This window comes from Leptodactylus fuscus, chromosome 3, assembly GCF_031893055.1.
Source record: "Leptodactylus fuscus isolate aLepFus1 chromosome 3, aLepFus1.hap2, whole genome shotgun sequence".
In the NCBI taxonomy this organism is placed as follows: Eukaryota; Metazoa; Chordata; class Amphibia; order Anura; family Leptodactylidae; genus Leptodactylus; species Leptodactylus fuscus.
Genome location: NC_134267.1, coordinates 211545646 through 211569617, shown reverse-complemented (window position 1 = coordinate 211569617; position 23972 = coordinate 211545646). Strand labels below are relative to the sequence as shown.

Genomic DNA, 23972 nt, shown 5'->3' with positions numbered 1-23972 from the left:
CCAAAAACAAAGTCGATTTGTAAACACAACTGTAAATTTGCCCCAATGTGTTGTTTAGTTCCACAGGATTATGGTGGCCAATCGATGAAATCATTATGGAGCACTGCCATTAGTGACCGACTACCATGGTACTGGGCAACAAGTCATTGAAGGGAGTCTGTCACTAGAGCCCTGCAGATAGATAGCATAGGGTCACCTGTGTTTTCCCTTTGTGAATTGGTGCCTCTGTTGTCGAGATATAAATTTTTTTGTCAATATGCAAAAATTTGCTTTTTGGAGCAATGAGGGGGCTGCCATTGCTCCAAAGAGCTAAGTGGTAACACACCCATTGTTCCAAAGAGGTCATTGGCATATTGACAAAAACGGCAATATCCCAGTAAGAGAGACGGCAATTCACACCGGGAATATACTGCTCGATTCAGGGGACTCTAATCTATCTGTCTGAAGGCTGAGATGATATGTTGGGTTCCAGTGACGCACTGCCTTTAAGCCAGGAACCACACCTATATCCATCAAATGTAAATTTATACTATCAATACCTGCTTCAAAGAGATCCATTTTCTTGAAACTCTTCCTAAGGTCACAGTTCATGGCAGAGATCGATCGGGGAACTGTTATTTGGACTTATGGCAGTATCGTCTAAGTGGACGACCTTCCCAGTCCAACCATGACCAGTCTTAGGGTACATGCACATGACCTATGGTACGGATGGCACACGGATGATATCTGTGTGTTGCCCGAGCCTCCATGGAGCCATTCACATAATCTAGACCTGTCCTGAGTTTTGTCCCAGGCTCACTGCTGCATACCCCAGCCTACGGCAATATACAAGTGTGTGTATACGGCCATAGAGGCGAATGGGTCAGTGTGATAGCCGCACAAGGACAAAGCACATGGTTCTGTGCATGGAGCCTTATTTTGTAGTCACTGGTGGATTTCTATCAACAATTAGATACTTTTTGACTCTACTGGGCTTCTACATTTGTTTTCGGGAAACAAGGACTACAATTTTTTGGCACGTCCCACTCATTTCTGCAGGTTTCAAATTGAGGCTTTATATGAGACAAGAAAGGCATATTATACCCCATAATACAGTAGAAATAGGGGGAAACTATAAAAAACAAACAAAAAAACAAAGAAACCGTGATCTATGATCAATATTGGTAACTAAACTGTAGATCGTCTGGTAGACCTCATAGAGGGGAACAGTAGACCTCAATATAAGGCCATTAGACATCTACATACATCACCTCCTTATAAGCACACGCAGGAGTACAATGATGGTATCATGTATATATAGATAACACAGGATCCATTATTCACAATAGATGATGTGATAGCTTATATACTTCATGACCTCTGCACAGATCACAGAGCATGCCCACAACACTCTCCAATAGAACTCAGTGGACATCTCCAGACAGTTGTGTCCATGGTCCACATAGCTGCTGTAAAGCAAATCTCTAAGTGTTATTAACAGTAACTCTGGCAAGAAGGCCGTCCCATAAACATGTACAGAAAACAGAATAAAAAATGTATAATCAGAATAGAAAAAAAAATCACATGTATCAATATTTGGCTCAATTAGTATAAAATATATAATGTCTACATTCAGATTGTGCATCATGCCCAAGTCAATGCTAACCAAAAACATGGCTGAAAATAAGTCGACATCGATACTGGATAGTCCCAGAATTCTGGGCCATGATACTTTATGGCTTGGTGTCATTGCAGTCTGTTGGTCCTCAGTATTGATTGTCCCATTTAGGCACAGATAAAGGGACACTTTGGATTCTGATCTGTGCAAAGGATGCAATTTATTGAAAAACGGATGTACAGAAGTCTGCAGGAGCGTACACAGAGCCCACGGGGCCCAATATAAGATAAAAATGAGTCCCACATCTTGCACTGGTTACATCTCTTCAAAAAAACTTGGTCCTTCACAATCTCCCTTCCATAAACCTTTATTTTCTTATGCCAATGTTTGCCTACATTGTAGGACCCCCGAGCCACAATCGGGGCTCCTTGGCAGCAGCACAGGCTGACTCTATGGCAAATATACCCCATTTTCTTGTACAAAGTGATATCTCCATATCAAAGCGTTTTCTTCCTACGTGTTGATTTCCTTTTCTTCTTCGTTGGCTTCTCTTTGAAAAGTTTTCCCTCCACCAAGGAGACTTCATAATGGATGAGACAGGGTTCAACTCTCAAGACCAGGGCGAATAGAGATATGACAAAGCGATAGCTGCTCGGGAATTGAGACTCATCATAGTGTCTCCAGTGTTTACAAAAACTGTCAGAAAAGAAGAAATGAAGAAAAACTGGTTAGAACTTCATGACCTTGCACAGATCGGTTTGACATGGAGGCCGCCATCTACAACGCCTTGCGGGGAGGACACTTACAGGACTAATATATTGATGACCTACCCAAAGTTGAAGAGGATTTTGATCCTCCAATGGGCACAGATAAGTCTCGGGATATATTTTTAGGTTTCACATTCAATGCGGCATATTTATTAATACAAGTTCGACAATTTTCTGTCTACATTTGCGCCAAAATTTGTGGTGCACGGCATATATGACATGTTTATGAATAGTGGGCACCAGAAATTCGATAGGCTCAACACCTTTGAAAAAAATGCCCCAGAATGGGCGAGGTTTCGAAAGGTCTAACCTCAAGATACATTTATGGAACAGAAAAGAACCATATGGCCCAAATTTTCCTGTGCAACGTCGGCCAAGTTTAAAATGAAGTAAACTTCTTTACCATGAGTTCCCATTGTGCACCACATATTGGTCTCCTCAATAACAAACAGATGCGTTGTGTCTGCTTATTATCGGCAGTAAGTTGTAAGGTTTTTGATGCACGTGCCAAATATTTGTTCCTCACACGATGCAAGTTGTTTTTGGTCTACAGATTTTGATTGGCACCAAATGTTTGTCTCATGGTGAAGCTCGACACTTATGTGGCGGAATTTGCTGCAGACTTGGGGACAGATCCCCGAATCTGGGCCAGATTACACCCATTGTTTGCAATGGGAGGTAGAGATGTGGAAAAAAAAGAGGTGTTTAACGCTCCCCAACTACTGGACACTAAGAAGAGCTAGAAGTACCAGCTGGTTACGAAGAATAAAGCTGGCCATATACATTAGATGGATGATGGCTACACCGGCGATTCCAGCAGGACCAGCCAACTCTTGCACAGTGCCAGAAGTCAGGGAATACAAAGGTGGGCAATGTTCTTAAGGCACGTGGGTGCTCTCCCGTATAAAGCATTCATGCCTCTAAAGTAAATGGACAGCTTTATGTTAATTTGTCTACAGGGTTACTTGTTTCCCACTGAATGTGAATGGCTACTCTCTGTTCTTTGTTGTTAGCCCTGGAGAAGCAACCTGTGTAGTCATTGAGATGGTGATGAGACTCCTGAAGAGCGGGACGTTTGGCTCCAAGTACATAATAGCCTGGCTCCACTACAGATACTCGCTATACCTGTCTATTCAATGCCGCTTGTACCTTCATGTAACATACAAGAAACTCAGCGAGGGATATTTACTAACATAGTGATCCATAGCAACCAAGCCAACCATCAATGTCTTTTATCTGTCTTTTCTAGAGCCTGAAAGACAACAAAAGGCACGGGCGGCTTTGTAACCATAAGCAGTAAATTACCTTGGACAACTAGAAGGGCCGTTTGGGCTCATACAGTAAAAATTCTTTACAAGACCATTAAATTTCAAGAGAAAGATGTGTTTTTGAGGAGTGATTTTCTACAAGAAGATTCTCTCTCTATATATAAGTATGCATAAGGTCTTGATCATGGTTGGTTGTATTTTTTCCTGTATTCTATACCCAAAGGGTTCCCAATAAGACGAAAGGCCTATCGTAGAGTTTATATTAGAGAGATAGTCTTCCAATAGAAGCAATGCTGTATATCATATGTCCATGGGACTGCCATAAGATTGTCTAGGGTCATTTTGTAGTGTAGAATAGAGGACAAGTTGTAGATGGGTGGTACCCAGCATATCAATCCAGCACTGCGGATAGATAGGTTAGTGTCACCAGAACCAGCATGTCACCCCAGCCCTGTACATAGGTTAGTGTCACCAGAACCAGCATATCACCCCAGCCCTGCAGATAGATAGGTTAGGGTCATCTGCAGGGCTGGGATGATATGCTGGATCTGGTGACACTAACCTATCTATCGGCAGGGCTGGGTTAATATGCTGGTTCTGGTGACACTAACCTATCTATCTGCAGGGCTGGGTTAATATGCTGGTTCTGATGACACTAACCTATCTATCTGCAGAGCTCGGTTAATATGATGGGACCTGGTGACACTAACCTATCTATCTTCAGGGCTGGGTTAATATGCTGGTTCTGGTGACACTAACCTATCTATCTGCAGGGCTGGGGTGATATGCTGGTTCTGGTGACACTAACCTATCTATCTGCAGGGCTGGGTTAATATGCTGGTTCTGGTGACACTAACCTATCTGCAGGGCTGGGTTAATATGCTGGGATCTGGTGACGCTAACCTATCTATCTGCAGGGCTGGGTTAATATGCTGGTTCTGGTGACACTAACCTATCTATCTGCAGGGTTGGGTTAATATGCTGGGATCTGGTGATGCTAACCTATCTATCTGCAGGGCTGGGTTAATATGCTGGTTCTGGTGACCCCTAACCTATCTATCTGCAGGGTTGGGTTAATATGCTGGTTCTGGTGACACTAACCTATCTATCTGCAGGGTTGGGTTAATATGCTGGGATCTGGTGACGCTAACCTATCTATCTGCAGGGCTGGGTTGATATGCTGGGATCTGGTGACCCCTAACCTATCTATCTGCAGGGCTGGGTTAATATGCTGAGATCTGGTGACGCTAACCTATCTATCTGCAGGGCTATGTTAATATGCTGGGATCTGGTGACAGACTCCCTTTAAGTATTTCGCCAGTCGTACACCAGTAGAGAAATCAAGATGAGATGAGGCTGCCAGAGAGCGGTGGGTGTGCACCAAACACAAGCCGTGATCCTTGGAGGCATCAGCTTTCACCAAGTGCTGGAAGGTTCCTCCTCATGCAGAAGAATTTACCTACACAACAAAGGCGCTGTAACACAAAACTGTGTTTACACTTCTTCAACCAACAGTGTCACGGTAGATGTGTAATGACACACAAAAGAGAAAAAACACGGGAAAGACAAAGCTAGTAGCTATTACCAAGCAGGTTTGTAGAAATCACCGGCATACTTGGCATTAGCTGGTAGGTTACGTCTACACACAACAGATGAGTAACAGGATTTCACCGATCAATGCCGTTAGATGCAAAGGACGAGATTGTATCAGTGACCTGTTGCTACATGTGCAAGGATACGGTTGGTCTTTCACTTTTAGTTTGACTATATTCTATTTATTGGCTTTATAGGATGAGGTCAATCTAAGCCAATTGACGAGAATTATGACCCACAAACAATTCCAGTAAAATTTATGATGGTGGAAGAGAAACGCATTAGTAGTGTTGTTATCAGGTATGTTTAGAATAGTACATACCACTGACATGTAATACAGCTGTAAGAGCAAAGATAAACCTCCTAAGGCCGAAGCCCCACATTGCAAAAAAAGCTCTTTTTTTGCGCAGATTTTGCTGCGTTTTGTTATTTTATGTTATTTTTATTTTATATTTATTTTTGTTATTTTTATGTTACCTACAGCCAGGAGTAGATTGAGCAGAGGGAAGTAGTATAAGAATTTACTATATATTTCCCGTTCCTTATAACCATTCCTGGCTTTAGCTCAAAAAACAGCAGCAAAACCTGCAACGTGGGGCATCATTTTAAAGCGGTTATGCTACAAAATGAGATTATACTCTAATCATAAATAGAGGATAGATTGCCAATCATGGGGGGTCTGGCCGCTGAGATCCCACCGATCTGAAGGTTGTGAATTTATACTGAATGTAGTCTTGCCCATGCAAGACAGGACACAACAGTGCACCTAGTGATTTCAATGGAAGTGCCAGAGATAGTAGAATACTATACTTCAGTCATCTCTGGCACTCCCTTTGAAGTGAGTGGGAGCACAGATGGCTCCCATCCTGCATTCACAATGGGAGGAGAACACCACCCATTCTCAGCTGCCTGACCCTCACGATCAGCTATTTATTCCCTATTCTATGGATAGATGATAAATACTTTTTGTAGAATTACCGTATATACTCGAATATAAGCTGAATTTTTCAGCACAGCTTTTGTTTTTGCTTGACTCGAGTATAAGCCGAGGGGGGCTTTTTCAGCACAAAAACTGTGCTGAAAAATTTGGCTTATACTCGAGTATATACGGTAAATAAAAGTTGTAAATCCCTCCTTTCCCTAGAATACATATAAAAAGTAGAAAATGGCTGTGAAACACAAACACATTAGGTATCCCTGTGTCTGACAGTGCCCGGTCTACTGAATATAGGGTACCTGCAATGCTCCTGTTCCATCAGGAAGGGGTTAATAGGAGCACTGCAGATCCCCTATATTCAGCCAGACTGAAATCCAGGTGGGGGAAAAAAAAAACTCAGTCCTCAAGCTCAGGGAAGGGGCAGACAGACAACCAAAACATCCCTTCCCCTTCCCTAGCAACTACTGCACCCAAAAACTCCGACCATTTTAACTTTTGAAATTTTCTAGTAGCTGCTGCATTTCCCCCCCCTCGGCTTATACTCGAGTCAATAAGTTTTCCCAGTTTTTTGTGGTAAAATTAGGGGTTTCGGCTTATATTCGGGTCGGCTTATACTTGAGTATATACGGTACCCCTTTACAGTGTAAGTCCACCCTTGAATGTTTGCAGCCTGTAATAAAAGTACTGCCATTTAGCACTGCATTGGCATTGTAATGCATCGTATTAGTGATCAGACCGCCAGGGGGTCTAAAAATTACAGTGAAAAAAAATAAAGGAAATAAATAAATACAGAACTAAAAATTCAAATCACCTGTCAATAAAAGTACTTAAAGTTAATCACATACATATTAGATCTCCCTATCCTGTCCCAAAACATCTGGCCTACAAATGTCCATTTTTCCCATACAGTGAATGCCATCGCAGGAGCAAAAAAATCAAAAGAGCCAAACCTCTGTTTTTTTGAATACAAATAAAAAAATTCACCTGGCTCTGCAAAAAAATAAAAATAAAAAAGACACATGAAAATATAAAAAAAGTTACAGGGGTCAGAATATGGCAACTTAAGAAAAAAATAAATAAAAAAAATCTATATAAATTTGGTATCCCCAGAATTGTACTGACCCGTAAAATACAAGTGACATATCATTTTGACCACACAGTGAATACAATAAATACAAAGCCAGTAAGAAAGTCACATAAATGCAGTTTTTCTCCAATTCCACCCCATTCAGATTTTTTTTTTACAGATTCCCAGAATATTAAATGGTACCAATACGAAGTATAATGTGTCCCACAAATATTAAGGTCTCGTACGGCTCTGTGACTGGAATTTTTTTTTTAAAAAAAAAAGTTACGGCCTTTGGAAGGTGGGAAGTCAAAAATGTAAACCGCCTGCGGCAAGAAGGAGTTAAGAAGCTGTAATAACAAGCAGTGGGGCCCATAGCAGTAAGTCATGTCCTAGTCTTTGGACTTTTAACTTTAATGGCTTCTCTAGAGAATTCAGACAAACAGGTAAAGCCTGACATCTGACATTGCGACAATAACACCCTATGGTCACGCCGAACATCGGCATCGATAAAGGGCGGGATACATGAAATAGTAACTACTGTAAACTTCTAATAATAGCAAGATATGCAAACCCTGCAAAACAACAAGTGTCAGTGGAGAAGCGCAATATCTTTTGGCTTGTGTAAAAGAATCCCGGGGAGAATTGACCAAGGACCAGCCAAAAACTCACAGACACTTGGGGAAAAGAGAGGGCTCTTGGGTAGTCCTTGTGATGTAGACAACAAAAGAGTCTGGTCGGTGTGCCAAGGCAACTGTACCACCCAGCATGCAAGGGTGGGAATATTCTAATGGGTTATGCCAATGGAAACATATTTCGGTGGTCTGTGCTTAGCTGAGGCTGGCTTCACTTGCTTAGTGGGTGAAAAAGTCCTTTAAGCAAGTCAATGGGGTACCTTGGGCTACTATTTAAGCTGTCCATTTTTTTGTTCCTCTGACGGACCAGCACAATGGACACCCGGCGATAGTGTGAACCTAGCGGGGAAAAAAAGTTGACAACCCTGTAGGTGTCCGTGTACTAAATAGCGTTTGGCCCATCATTCTATCCACTAAAAGGGAGACTTAACAGAGCCATCAGGAATGGAAGCACTGGTGCCTTGTTCTTTCTGCCATACAACACATTCCTATTGGAAGTGAAGAAGCATTGCACATCTATGGCTACAGGCTTGTATAGTAACTTGATGTCGAATATGACAAAAAAAAAAAAAAAAAATTGGCAAGCATATGCGTTGCATTTTTGGCAATAACTATGTAACCTGCATTTTTCAGGACTTCCACTGCATCATAATAAGCCATCGGTCATCAGTCCAGTAGTTCTGGTTTAAGCTGCATTTCCAGTCGGCACGTTCGCTCTCCGCGCTATCAAGTAAAAGTTGTTTAAACAAGTATAGAAGAAAAGTGTCCTGAGATAAACCTTATTATTTGGTCGTCTAAACTTGTAAACTGTCCAGTCGGACTAGTCTTCAGCCATTAGAAGAGCGAGAACCTGAATTAGCATTGTCAGCCTGTGCTCACATAGGAGGTGCTGTAGCAGTACTCGAATGGAGCTACATATATTTTGTTCCAGTTTTTGAAGATTTAAAAAAAAAAAAAATTATATATAAAATTCCTATGTATACAAAAATGTTAAGTTAACTACCGTATATGGCCCGATTTGATAAACTGGGAGAGAAATAGAATAGGTAACATGAGATATCATGCCCCTTCAATGCAGAAGTAGTAAAAGCAAAGGAGCAGTCATAAAAGGCCGAGGCTATGATGATAATGAGGCAACCCCTTTAAGGTGGACTTATACATTAGTTGAATGCTGATCTAACCTGCCGACTTAGCCAAAATTAACCAACCATCTAATGTATATAGGGTATCCAAACTGTCCCGCAATGGAAGATTCAGGGAAAGAAAGGTTGGGCATGTTGAACTCCAACATGTCCAATCCTTTGTCCAAATGAAGATAAGCCACTGCCAGAAGTGTATGCAGCAGCTCTCCATACTGCATGCATAAGTTGTCAGTATGGAGAGCTGCTGCAGACACTTCTGGCAGTGGCTTATCTTCATTTGGACAAAGGATCGGACATGTTGGAGTTCAACATGCCCAACCTTTCTTTCCCTGAATCTTCCATTGCGGGACAGTTTGGATACCCTATATACATTAGATGGTTGGTTAATTTTGGCTAAGTCGGCAGGTTAGATCAGCATTCAACTAATATATGCACAAGTGAGCCAAGTGTCCATCTGTTTTGGGGAATAAGACCAGTTGAAGGAGGAATAGTTGTCAGCTTTAGTCAAATGTCAACTAGAGTGTAGAAAGCAGGCTCCAAAATCTTGGAGAGCTTGGTCATAAAATGTTTGTATGACCCTCAAAATAACATTTTTATTGCCAATAGAGTTGTATTAAGGCTTGTTTTTTGTAGGATGGGTTGTATTTTTCAATAGCACCATTTTGATTACATTTTATATCAATTCTTTCTGGGGTGGAATAGGAAAGAAATAATTCCGCCATTGTTTTCTGCGTTCTAAATTTTGTGTTGCTCTCCATGCAGCATAAATAACCTGTTAGGGCGGGTCCACAACCCGGCAGCCAGTGTCCGCCCATGAGCATCTTCTGGTTGCTGCAGCAAAACCGTTTGTTTTTTAACTGGACACAAAGTCCTGCACGTCTGACTTTGTATCCGATTAAAAAAACCCCGTTTTCGCCGTAGAGAGGCAGAAGATGCTCCCAGGTGGACACTTTGCAAATCCATTCAAATGAATGGGTTTGAAAACTGACTGCCGGTTTCTGTCTCCTATCAAGTTTCTCGAGCAGAAGACGGAAACCTGCAAAGTGGAGAACGGAGGCAGGTGTGAAGCCGGTTATCCCGACACCCAATATAAATAGTTTTTTTTATATTTTATGTGCACAATAAAAACGCTTCAAAATAATTTGTTTTCTGAGAGCCATAACTTTTTGATTTTCCTGTAAATGGAGTTACAGTATGTGAAGGGCTTGTTTCTTATGGGACAACTTTACATTATAATTAGTGTTGAGCGAATAGTATTCGTCGAATACCTCACTCCCATAGGAATGCGTGTAAGCGGCCGAACAGCAAGGGATTACGCGCAGTGAATATTTGCCAGCCGCTAACACGCATTCCTATGGGAGCGAGGTATTCGACGAATACTATTCGCTCAACACTAATTATAATGCCACCAAGCTTTTCTCCCTCCCTGTTGCATGGTCTGTATATGTGACCTGGCACCAAAACGGTGCGGGGTGCAGATTCACTCCTGAATCCTAAATGGAAAGGCAGTTTGGGGACATGGAACAGGTTAATATACAAAACCAAAAAGTTTCTCTGTTCTCAAAGCTCACTCCATAATCCATACGCACCTGACACTGAGCTTACCTGGAAATCCAGCAGGAATGGGCGTGAAATGGAGGGACAGGAAATCAAAACAAGTGCACAACCTGAACACAACACCTTTTGTTAGCGGGGAAAAAAGGAGCCCTGTATATTTTCTAAGCATAAATGACATACAGCAGAAAAAAAAAAAATCTGGAATACTGATGCTTTTTCATTTTCCTTATTTGTCTTGGCGTCCATCGTCGGCTGAGGCTTTGTTTATTCTTCATAACTCGACTACCCGTTTGCATGACACAAACTTTGCCTTTGTGCAAAAAATAAAAAAATCTGTGGCTTGTCCTGAAGATGGAAATTAATCTGCAGCCTGTAACAGTGTCTGGGCCTCCATTGTGACACGCAGCACCCAGGCCTCTGCATTCTAGTTTTAATCCCACAATTCAATGCCATTCTTAGATAGGGCTCACACTGTAATGTAACCCATACACAGGGGTGTTTCGTGTCAAGAAGGGTGAAAATGATGCCCCAGAAAGAAGCTGGTCTAGATTACACGACATGACCAAAGTCCCCCTCACGCAGGAGCCTGAGAACAGCAGGGACGCCTGAATATCGTCATTTTCTTAATGAATTGATGCATTAAATCAAGACAATGGCAGCGAACAAACGAATTCCCGGTAATGATACGTTGCACATGTCACTAGATAATGAGGGATGTAACATAAGAGGGACTGGCGATAAAAATCCTATCTGCAATCAGGTTACTGCTGTTATTTATAAAGTATAGCATTGCTAGAGTCTTGGGAAATAACTGCACATTGTGGAAGTGTAAAGCAAGGGGATGACTCAAGCTTATAGTGACTGTCCAGTCTGGAGCTCAGCACCTCCAGGATAGGATTACTGGCTTTATTTTTCCTCAGACGTTGCTCCTTGGCTGCTTTTAGGTTCAGAGTTGTTAGGACAGAGCTGTGATCTGTGACTACAGTCTAGCTACAGTGCCTACAGCGAGTCTGAGGTAGTCTGAGACACACCTCCTCTCTCATCATTGGTTCAGGTTGCTGCTCCGCCTCCTTGTGAATGGAGCACTAGTGCGGCGCTTGTGCTCCATTAACTTTTATGGGGCTGTGGGTGCTGCCGGAGATTACATACCCGGCAGCCCTATAGAAGTGAATGGAGCACCAGTCATTCAAGCGCACTGACGCTTCATTCACAAGGAGGCCTTTAGGGTAAGTTCACACCGGGTTTTTTGGACCGGAAACTGAGGCGGAGGTAGCCAGGTAGCCGCGACTAAAAGCCGATGCACTGCACCGGCATCCAACCATGCATGCCGCTCTAGATTAGGCCCAATGAATGGGCCTAGTCCGGAGTAGGGAGTGTCTTGAGGAGACTCAGCCTGAAGAATGAGAATCTCGCTTCTTTTTTTGTATTCGTTTGACACCAATTTTCATGCTGACAGGCTCCCTTTAAGGGTATGTTGACAGCATAATTTGGAGCTGAATTTGAGGTGGATTCAATTTCAAAATCAATGACAAATTCGGTCCTGAATCTGCCCCTTATAGTATTCAATGGGAAGTAGAGACTTGTGCAGGATGATCTTGCTGCGGGATTCTATGACCGATTCCTCACCCATTGTAAAGTCCACCTAGAAGAGCCATTCTCCCATATTCAGCAACAACATGAACAGATCCAAGCAACAGGGAAAAGGGAACGTTCCAGATTTGCAGAATACAGATGGACAGAACATAGAGAACAAAATGTATAAGACCTAGTCACACACAATGGAGTCCATAGGTCTCCCCTTATACCAGACATGGAAACCAAAAGAGAGTCTGTATACTGCAAAAAAATCGATTATTAAAGTATAAAAGTAAAAAAAATAAAAATTATATATATATATATATATATATATATATATATATATACACACACATATATACAGCACAGTACCCATTTTTTAAACAAATGGAGCCTATGGGTGATGTATCCCGCTATACAGGGGTATAGAAAACTTAAGGGGGTTTTCCAGGCAAAATTAAAAAATAAAAATAAAAAGGTCTGTTAGTGCTATCAATGGGTTAATAAGTGCACCCTAATACCTTTAGCAGTGTTTTGAGTAATTTCTGGGTTTCTCTGGTGCCCCCTGTGTTTGTTTACACCCATAGCATCCTGCTGTCTTAGCCTACAGCTACCATGATGCATTGCAGTTCACTCAGATCCCCCCTCAAAATCCCTCCCCCCGTTTCCCTAGCTAGCCCGTGAACTACAAAAGCCCTATCTACCTACTTCGGTCCCCCACCCCCTTCCCACCCCATCAGACTTTGAGGTGCTGCTGTCCTCACTTCTGCCTCTTCATCTGGAATCGAGAACTGGCGCCTGTGCAATAGAACTCTGGCAGAAGCCGCACATGCGCAATAGAAGGCCGCTTCTTTTTGCTTCTGCCGCTGTTCGGTTGCGCAGGCGCTGCTGGCTCCTTGTAAAGGATGCAACGACCAGCTGAAGAAGAAAAAGTGAGTGTTGGTGAGTATGAGAGTGCTGGGGAAAGGAGTGTTGGTGGCTTCTTGTCACAACAGAACGTCACCAAGAAATCAGAAAAAAAATATAATTTTTTTTTAAAGGGCGTAAATTAGAAGTCAAGGGGGGGAGGGGGTTTAGCTTAGGGGTAAAGTTTTAATTTATCCCGGACAACCCCTTTAATGTAAATTGGGCCATACTTAGCAGTCACTCAAATGAATGGCTGGTCACATAATACTGTACATGAATGGTTTGGCTCCACTACACTACACTTGTTGCTGTGGCTCATGGCGGGAGGAAACCCTATGTACCCCTTTAGTAGTCTGTTTCACATTAGTTTAGCCACTGCGTCACTGTTGTAAGGTTACAGATGACGCTCTGTCTGCTTTGCATGTATCTGTCCTCCCCACTGCTGACATATCATTCTGAGACTTGTGGTCCCACAGTTATACCAAAGACCCGCATGATACTAAAACGGACAATAAACCATTATTCCAGGGGCTATGGGCGCTAATAAACTGCCCTCATTTCCTTCAGGAATGCCATCTGCCAATGATAACAATTACTAGGTATTCATTCTATGAAGGTCTTACACATTAGTGCATTTTTTCACGGAGTTCAGCCAGTAATTCTTCCTCCAGTTGGGGAGCTGTTTTTTGTCTTTTTGCGCAATTCCCTCCAGGCTGTGACCATGAAAACAGATTGTGCTTGTGTTCTGCTCTTGCCAGTTAAACACGAAACTTGACGGGCCCCGATTGCCAGCGTCAGGTGCAGCCCCAGCCAGCTTGCTAAACTGATTCTGCAGGTTCTTTGCCATCCCTGTGTGGACACAAACAAAAGATGCCATTCATGAGACAGCAGCCCAATTATTACAGATATCTGCCCCTTGTTATGCCCGGGTGACAGTAATCTCTATGTTCTAGACGGATGTGTGAAAAATTACCTGCAAACCAAAAACAAACATTGGATCCATTCTCTATAGGCGAGGCCCAACCCCGTCTAGCCACAGTAGTGCAATACCAGCCTCTGTCCAGAAACAAGAGGGGCACCGTTTCATCATCTAGAATGGTGGTGTCCAACTGTTGCAAAACCACAGGTCCTGATCAGTGGCATCACTATAGAGGGGTACCAGGCCCTAAAGGACTCCCCAAGTGACTTACTCCATTGCAGATTTTGCATTGGGGCCCAGGAGATTGATGTTACACCCCTGGCCCTTATAGCTGCAGACAGGGCTTGCAGGGAGTTGTAGTTTTGTAACAGTTGAAGTATATGGAGAAACAGATGAAGCATATGGAGAAAGCCCAGAATTAGGTTCTCTTTACATTGCATTTAAAGGGAACCTGTCATATGTAAAATGCAATCTAATCTGCAGGCGGCATGTTATAGAGAAAGGGGGGCTGAGCAGATTGATGTATAGGTTTGTGGAAAAAGATTCAGAATAACTTGTCATTTATCCAGTGAAATCTCTGCTCTATGTTAGGTAGTCAAGGAGGCGGAGCTATCAGTGATCAGCTATCTCTGAATGTACAATCATAGAGGGGAGATGGTCATGTTTAAACAGTACCTCCAAACCCATACAATACATGTGCCACTGACTACCACCATTGTCAGTGTGCTGCACCCAGTTGTACGCGATTAATAGCACTAGGACCCTGGAGACTTCCATAATCAACAGGACAGAGGGGGTCTAAGCCAATGCCAGCACAGGCCCTACACTGCACTACCCAAACAATGCCACATGCTTGCCCATGTAACTTGGCTAACCTAGTACAGCCCCATATTATGTATGGCACTGTGTTGGATACAGTAGTGCCCAAAACAGATCAGCTGAATACCCAAAGATCTGATTTCGGCCTTGTTCACATCACATTTTGAGCCTAGGTTTGGCACAGACAGTGATGTGTATGTCTAAGGTTTGCCAATTGTTTCACAGGGCTTCATTTAGGGTGGTGGAGGGTCTTGTAGGCCGCTATATAACAGTATACCGTCTTTGTCATCTCACTGTATACCTATATACCTATATAGTGGGATTTGTTGCTGCTTCCCACAACTGGAAGAAGTTCATGTATATACAGTATACTGCCTGACTTTTCTGACTGACACAAGAACACATCACAGCACTTCAGAATAACAGACAGAACAGCATCTGCCATATATTAGTAAGTGTTTGTCGATAAATAAAGCCTTCTTTATAGTGTACAGATCCCCATCACCGCCTAGAGCAAGCACTATATATCCTACAAGCATTACCCCCATAAAACTGCATTGACTACAAACAATCTGCACTTACGTTTTCTCTTCATAATCCTTGATCTGGACTTCTGAGTATAAGACATTACTATATCATTGCTCCAGGCAAATCTGAAATTAGAAGGAAAACATAAAGATAGGAAATAAAATGCAGATTGGCACGGACGGGATTCCACCATTCCTGTCTGAATCAAGCAGTGGTCACATAGGCACAGAGCCTCTTATTCCCTATGCTGAGGATAGGCAATACGTCAATAAGTTGTTTTTTGGGGCAAACTCCTTTAAAACACAGTTTACTAGAAAATTGCTGAACTTGACTCTTTGTTTTTCAAATCCAGGACAAATGTTTTTGTTTTTTAATACCAGAAACAGTGCCGCTACTGTCTATAGGTTGTGCCTGGTGTTGCAGCCAACTCAATTTACTTGAATAAGAATGAACTGCGATACCACAGAAAGCCAAGTTGTCTATCCTTGTATTGTGCTCTGTAACACAATTCACAGACTCAAACGATTATTAGTCCCCAAACTCAAATAGTATTCACAGAAGGGAACTTGTCCAATTTGGAGACACTGATGCCATGAACAGAAAGAATTAAAAACTTCACTTTTATTAATAAAGAATAAAAAAAAAAAATAGATTGATATCTTGGGCAAAAAATGTATAATAAAAATCCTTGCAGTTTCTGTAGATGATGCTGATAACAGCGCTGACTTGGCCTCCTACTGAGCTGACAGCCGAGTACCTCTCCTCTAAGCCCTGTTGGTATGGCATTAGGCCAGTAGCCTCAGGGCAAGGAGGAGGGACACCGGCCTCACATTTTTACATCAGCTCATTCAGTTCTTAGAGGCTATTTCGGTGTTAGGTTGTGCATTCAATTGTGGATGAAGGAGTTGAGTTTATTTATAGGTATAGGGTTGTATCCATATACGCTGGATATAGCCCCTCCGCACTTGCTGCTAGGTCAAATTATATCCATACATATACTGCTAACATATGCGGCGAGTTCCTGGATTTATTTATTTTTATTTTTCCATATAGGGATCACAATGTACTTTTTTTTTTCCTATCAGTATGTCTTTGTAGAATGGGAGGAAATCCACACAAACACGGGGAGAAGATACAAACTCCTTGAGGTTGTTGTTCCTGGCGGGATTCGAACCCAGGACTCCAGATCTGCAAGGCTACAGTGCTAACCACTGAGCCACCGTGTTGCCCTCATTTTTTTAAATACATTTTTTGCCCAATCTCTTTCACTTATTAATAAAAGTGAAGTTTTAAATTCTTTTTTCTGTTCATGACATCAGTGTCTCCAAATTGGACAAGTTCCCTCTGTGAATGCTCTGTAACACAGCGGTGGTAGTTGGGTACACTTGGGGGAGGGGGGAAAATGGTTGCCAGGTTCTGTGGTGATTATGAGGATGGGGACCGAAAGTCTTCCTAAAGGACACATTGATCCAGGGTTTTATACTGATTGCCAGATTGGAGTCGGGAAGGAATTTTTTCCCCTGAAATAGGGCAATTGACCTAAGCCTCATGGGGTTTTTTGCCTTCCCCTGGATCAGCACTGTAGGGATTGTAGGGTTATAGGTTGGACTTGATGGACTAATGACTTTATCCAATCTCATCTACTATGTAACTATATTCACCGTTATGGTGCTTTTGGGACTGAATTCTCGCTTCCCCATAGCAGTGAATAAAGCGCCAAGCATTGAGGCTTGAAAAAGAGATTTGGAGAATTTAAAGTATCAGCTGTTCATCTGAAGTCTAGGGGACAATGTGACAATGACAGTATGTTTTTTTTGTTGTTGTTTTTTTTCGTAAGTGGAGTGTTACCTTATATATTAAAGGGAGAAATCTCAGATAAAGGGCCCAGAATGGGTTAAAAGAAAATAGAAGAAGCAATATTCATGTCACCTATTCCTGGCTGTTCCCCCTCCAATGCTGACTATGTCCCAGCTGGTCTCTACTTCCTGATTCCACTTCACATAGGAGTGGACTGCTCAGCCAATCACAGTACTCAGCAGTGACCACCTCAGCCAGTGATTGGCTGAGCAGCATTTCCTGTGTGTCAAGATGAACCAGGAGGAAGTAGAGACGAGGAAAGATCCAGGCATCACTAGAACAGGATGCGTGGGGTTGGAAGGGCGATAGGGAAGGTGAGTATTGTTTCCTTTTTTCTGAGCCCCATTTCCAAAAAATTTTCTCTTTAACAAAAAAATATGACAAATTAATTTTGCATATTTTTGGTTAGCGCCATCTTTCAGCGCTAGGGGCATGGATTCCAATCCTTCCATCTTGGAGGAGTCACTTCAAAGACATCCACAATCCTACACAAACCAGAAACTAGGTAAACACCTGGCCTGTTCCTCCTCTAGCTTCTTGTGAGCTTCATCCATACATGATCTCATGGTCGTGTACCACTTTCGGAAATCAAATATTGTGGCTTCTGAAATGACAAAACGAAGGAGGTATTAGTACTGACTCGCGCGGAAAGAAAAAAAAAAATTTGAGGCAAGGCAAATATTGTCCTACCCATGGAAAGCAGACAAATGTCATCAAGAAACAAAGGCCTGCGAGGTAATGTAGCCATATATGACTCACGTAATCCCATCTAAAAGCCTGGTAACCGTGATACTCACCGAGTCACCAGGCTCTAAACACAAGTCATAGCAGGGAGCTGTTGTATGGGAATGTTCACACAGAGTTTTTTGCCAAGCGCCCCCCCCCAAAAAAAATAAATAAATAAATAAATAAATAAAAATCTGTTTTTAAGTAAATTTCAATGATATTTTTGAAGGACGTTTGCACAACTTTTCTGAAGCATTTTTTTGGCCTAGCGCACAGAATCTACCAGAAAAAAAGGCATCCTGCTGCTTTATATCTGTGAGCCCCTGCCTACCAGTGAAATGAATGGACGGCAGACTCCAGACATTACATGAGGCAGAAAGTGCCTCACAATCTGCTCAAAAAATCTCTGTGTGAACATAGCCTAAGGCTTTCTTCACACGCCAGAGCTAGTTTTTACGAACCTAACTTTTGTGAAAAACGGTTGGTCCTTTGAAGCCCATTCAGGTCTATAGGGCTATTCACAAGCCTATCTTTATGTCCATCAAAAGAGAACAGGTAGATAATGTTGGGTTTTGATGGACAAGTGAATAGATCCATTGACATTCAAAGGTTTTAAAAGTGTCTGTGTGATGGCTATTCTAAAAAAACCAAAAACACATCACATCACACAGACTCTTCACCTTTTAGGCGCCGCCCCCTGAGAGGCTGGCTGCCTTTGATGCAGTGCTCCAAGCTGGGAGCAAACTTTTTCTTTCCTTTCTTTCCTTTTTCACTCTTTTTCTCTATATCTTCAAGAATCCGGTAACCAAGCAATCTAGCACTATGAATTTAGCAACTATAAATCGAATGGAAGACCCTGTGGAGTTTTTTGTTCCTTTTGTTTCCATTGTAAAGCATGGACTCAAGACCTGGTTCAGCTGGTTTCCACATGTGCCTGTTACCATCCCCCCAGCTAGGACAGCATGGCTCAACATGCGGCATGGAAGAGAAACCTACATGGAAATGCGGACTTCTTCGTTCAAGGAGATGATTTCTGGCGTCAATTGCTGATGTGTGAATATGCTACAGCTGACTGGTATTTCTTTCTATTACTGTGGACACGTGGGACTCTGTTACAGCCTGGGAACCTACCATCACCCACCTACCCCAGGAGTTATGGAAGCTTGGCAAGAGAGCAGCACCATGTATACCTGGATGGTCTCTGACTTCCTTGGGGCAGTAGAACACAGTGGTAAGGAGGAGGAGGAGGGCTTGTGATGAAGGACATTTGGGGCATTTTTTGTGGTTAAAAGGACAATAGTGCTGATGCAAGATACCGAACTATCAGCTGTGAGCAGGAGATCTCACCACCTACCAAAGGAACTGCCACATGTTATCATGATAGCTGCTTATGTCCCCCACTTCTGCAAAAAATTTCTGCTTGTTATATCCACATGCTGTGACCCCCCTCCTCGTGTCCTACAACCAAGTCGGCTGTATTATTATTATTATTATTATTATAATTATTATTATTAACATCAATCTGCACAGAGAACTAAATGATCCTGCAGTGTGTCTGTGTTTCTTTCTTTTTTAGTTGCTATGATTCCTAGGATTTCTCTATCTGCCATGAGCTTCTATGTGTTTCTCTCTTGTTATATACTACTGTACCATCTATGAAACTGTATCACTGAAATTTCCCCATTGTGGGACTATTAAAGGAATATCTTATCGTGTGAATAAGGCCTAAGACTACAAGTCTCAACATGCTGTGAAAGCTGTACAGTGCACTGGCACTTTGAAGGTTTTTACAGCTGATAGGAGATTGCAGAACACACTGCCATATGGACTATACATGGCTGAATGATTTGTGGGCAAGCATAGTTGGTCCTAAGGAGGATCTTTCAAGTAACATCAGCGGTATTATATACCACTAGTAAGCTAGTGTGCTGAATTAAGTGCATTGCTAGTTTAGCTGTTATGTTACCTGATGCTGGTTATATCTGTGCCATTAATATCAGCCATGATATCACTGCACTGTCAGAAGGGTGGGCCTTACACCCTAGTGTCATCACCAGCCTGTGAGAAACGATTATTATGAGCTGTAAGGCCCGCCCATCTGACAGTGGAGAGATATCGGTGCCAAAACTATGATACCAGGGTGCAAACCAGCAAAGCTGACTGTGTGTTTAATTCAGCGCGGTGATAGCTTTCTAGTAGTGTATAATACCGTCAATGTCAGAAAACATGAAAGGTCCTCTTTAAAAGGGATCCTATCATTAAAAAGCAATTTTGTGTGACTAACACGTAGGAATAGCCTTAAGAAAGGCTATTCTTCTTCTCCTACCATTAGATGTCTTCTCCGCGCCGCCGTTCGGTTGAAATCCCGGTTTTCATAGAGGCCCGAAGCCTATAAGTTTGACCCCCAGCACCGGAAGACGACGCATGCAGAGCCCGTTCCTGAAGAAGATAGAGGCGGCGCTGGCGATTTCTCTTGCAGCATTGGGGACACCCCCAGTGCTGTTTGAGCGCTGGGGACCGCCCCCATTGCTGCAAGAGAAATCATTTGCATACTGCTGAAAACCGGGATGTGAACCGAACGGCAGCACGGAGAAGACATCTAAAGGCAGGAGAAGAATAACCTTTCTTAAGGCTATTCCTATGTGTTATTCACAAAAAATTGCGTTTTAATGATAGGATCCCTTTGAAGGGAGACTCTCACCATAAAAATCCATATATAACCAGCCACAGTACATTGCAGGTGACATTATGCTGAGCACGATCATACCTTTACATAGCCATATAGGTGCACTATTTCCGTAAAAAGAGCAGTCTCTACAGATATGCAAATAAGGCAATGGGGTGAGCCTGACTCTTCAAAGGCTCTGTCTCTAGCTTTGAATTTCCACCCGTGTACACTCGATTGACAGCCTCTGACTATCTTACAACTGTGTCCCTGCTTGTGGGACGTGGCTCCAGTCTAAACGCACTCAGCAAAGTCATGAACGCCATGGTTGGCCCTCATTTTGCAGCTTGTGGTCCAACCATTTGCTGTATAACCAGAGGCAATGTATTCCTATGACTGGAACTAACTGGTATATACTACTAAGACAGTAATATTCCACTGAGTGCCAGATGTTTAACCCTTTAGAATTTAGCAGGGGTCAGTGCAGTTATCTTTTCCTAGACACCCGTGGCATGAACCGCACAGACAGGACATCGCTCCGTACCGTTTTCCGCCGGCTTTGTTTTTCGAGCAAGTTTTGCTAGTTGCCTGAAAAATATGAAAATGAAGTTAGAGCGCCCCCTAGATTAATAGAAAAACACTAACTACTATGGATATGCTCATGCTAAGAAAAGCACACTAAATACTATGGATTTATATATAGCTATATATATATATATATATATATATATATATATATATATATATATATATATACACACACACACACACACACGGACACACCGTATATATCATATATATATATAATATATATATATATATATATATATATATATATATATATATTATTTTTGGCGGATTTTTTTTTTTTTTATAAAACAAATGTTTATTATTGTAAAAAAGGGCCATCAAAATACTGTAGCCAGACTTTACAGGTAATTCAATAAAATATTAAGGAGAACCTTACAAATATGGCGTTTTTTCTTTGTGTATGGTTTTTTACTTTTAAGGTGTTTTCCTATTGAATTCAATATACACTCACCGGCCACTTTATTAGGTACACCTGTCCAACTGCTCGTTAACACTTAATTTCTAATCAGCCAATCACATGGCGGCAACTCAGTGCATTTAGGCATGTAGAGATGGTCAAGACAATCTCCTGCAGTTCAAACCGAGCATCAGTATGGGGAAGAAAGGTGATTTGAGTGCCTTTGAACGTGGCATGGTTGTTGGTGCCAGAAGGGCTGGTCTGAGTATTTCAGAAACTGCTGATCTACTGGGATTTTCACGCACAACCATCTCTAGGGTTTACAGAGAATGGTCCAAAAAAGAAAAAACATCCAGTGAGCGGCAGTTCTGTGGGCGGAAATGCGTTGTTGATGCCAGAGGTCAGAGGAGAATGGCCAGACTGGTTCGAGCTGATAGAAAGGCAACAGTGACTCAAATAGCCACCCATTACAACCAAGGTAGCCAGAAGAGCATCTCTGAACGCACAGTACGTCGAACTTTGAGGCAGATGGGCTACAGCAGCAGAAGACCACACCGGGTGCCACTCCTTTCAGCTAAGAACAGGAAACTGAGGCTACAATTTGCACAAGCTCATCGAAATTGGACAATTGAAGATTGGAAAAACGTTGCCTGGTCTGATGAGTCTCGATTTCTGCTGTGACATTCGGATGGTAGGGTCAGAATTTGGCGTCAACAACATGAAAGCATGGATCCATCCTGCCTTGTATCAAGGGTTCAGGCTGGTGGTGGTGGTGTCATGGTGTGGGGAATATTTTCTTGGCACTCTTTGGGCCCCTTGGTACCAATTGAGCATCGTTGCAACGCCAAAGCCTACCTGAGTATTGTTGCTGACCATGTAAATCCCTTTATGACCACAATGTACCCAACATCTGATGGCTACTTTCAGCAGGATAATGCGCCATGTCATAAAGCTGGAATCATCTCAGACTGGTTTCTTGAACATGACAATGAGTTCACTGTACTCCAATGGCCTCCACAGTCACCAGATCTCAATCCAATAGAGCATCTTTGGGATGTGGTGGAACGGGAGATTCGCATCATGGATGTGCAGCCGACAAATCTGCGGCAACTGTGTGATGCCATCATGTCAATATGGACCAAAATCTCTGAGGAATGCTTCCAGCACCTTGTTGAATCTATGCCACGAAGAATTGAGGCAGTTCTGAAGGCAAAAGGGGGTCCAACCCGTTACTAGCATGGTGTACCTAATAAAGTGGCCGGTGAGTGTATAGTCATAAAGACAACGGTAGAAGAAAAATCCAAAATAATATTATTAATATTATTAGACACATGTAGCCTATTAATAAATTTGGTACGCTCCAGTTAATAATGTTAATCATTATTGAAAAAAGAACAACAAAACAAATGAAAAGTCCATCTCCGTAAGATTGGGGCGAAAGGGGCAGGGCTTAGTGGGAAGGGCGTGGCCTATGTGGCTCAATGGATTGACCATAACTAGCGGCATCTCTGTACCACTCCTGCTAAGACTAACATATAAAATGCAAGTCGTAATAAATGCTACATTCACATTCACATCTGCCGGTGTCAGCTGATAGACTACGGACACCTGACGCACCCCTTTATGGTCAATGAGGTCCACCAGGCTCCATGTGTAACCAATGGTTTAGCGGCCTGGTGCAAAGGAGCTGATGTCTACAACAACCAATCAGAATCCAGCTCTCATTTATCAGGGGCCTAATTTCAAATGAAAGCCACAACCTGATTGGTTGCTATGGGCAACCTGCTCCACTATTGATAAATCTCTCCATTTCTTACTTAGAATAAGACAGTAAATAATTATTCTTAGTAGTTCTGGTAAATACAGTAAAACAGTCTTAGTTTATATTCATTCATTTTTACTGAAATGTATTTTTTTACTAATATTTTTGTTCTGCCAGACCAAGCTGATCTTTATACCAGCGCCTTCAGATACGTTTGCAGGCAGAAAATCTGCCGATAAAAAAAAATCTAAACCAGCAATAACCTTGTGTAGATTGTCATTGAAACGCAGAGAATATGCCCGATGCATGTGCCGCCATTGCAGACATCATACGCCAATCTCTATGAATTGTCCCTATTGTCTTTTTTCGCTATAGGAGTCCCCTGACTATGTGTTGACCCTGCAGCGCCACCACAGGAGAAATGAAGCATTACATGGTACCGACTAAAAAGAATGAGCTCTCCTATACACGGTCATTGAAGGACTTGTTTATGAATTGGATAAAATATGGAGGGCCTGGAGCAAGTGTAACGTTAACCCCCTCCCCCCCAAAACATACTATTTAGAGATGAGCGAGTACTGTTGGGATCAGCCGATCCGAACAGCACGCTCGCATAGAAATGAATGGACGTAGCCGGCACACGGGGGGTTAAGCGGCCGGACGCC

General features: G+C 42.4%; 1 protein-coding gene across 1 annotated transcript in view; it reads right to left on the bottom strand.

Annotated features, from left to right (window-relative positions):
• Positions 1 to 2094: 2094 nt before the first annotated feature.
• The window catches only part of TAF1B (TATA-box binding protein associated factor, RNA polymerase I subunit B), a 65456-nt gene continuing 43578 nt past the window's right edge, over positions 2095 to 23972 (bottom strand). Inside the window, exons 11-15 of the mRNA XM_075269600.1 lie at positions 21102 to 21145; positions 17680 to 17770; positions 15364 to 15434; positions 13667 to 13892; positions 2095 to 2293 (exon numbers count right to left, since the gene is read on the bottom strand). Of these exons, the coding sequence (XP_075125701.1) occupies positions 2095 to 2293; positions 13667 to 13892; positions 15364 to 15434; positions 17680 to 17770; positions 21102 to 21145 (631 nt within the window). The remainder of the gene's footprint in view (positions 2294 to 13666; positions 13893 to 15363; positions 15435 to 17679; positions 17771 to 21101; positions 21146 to 23972) is intronic.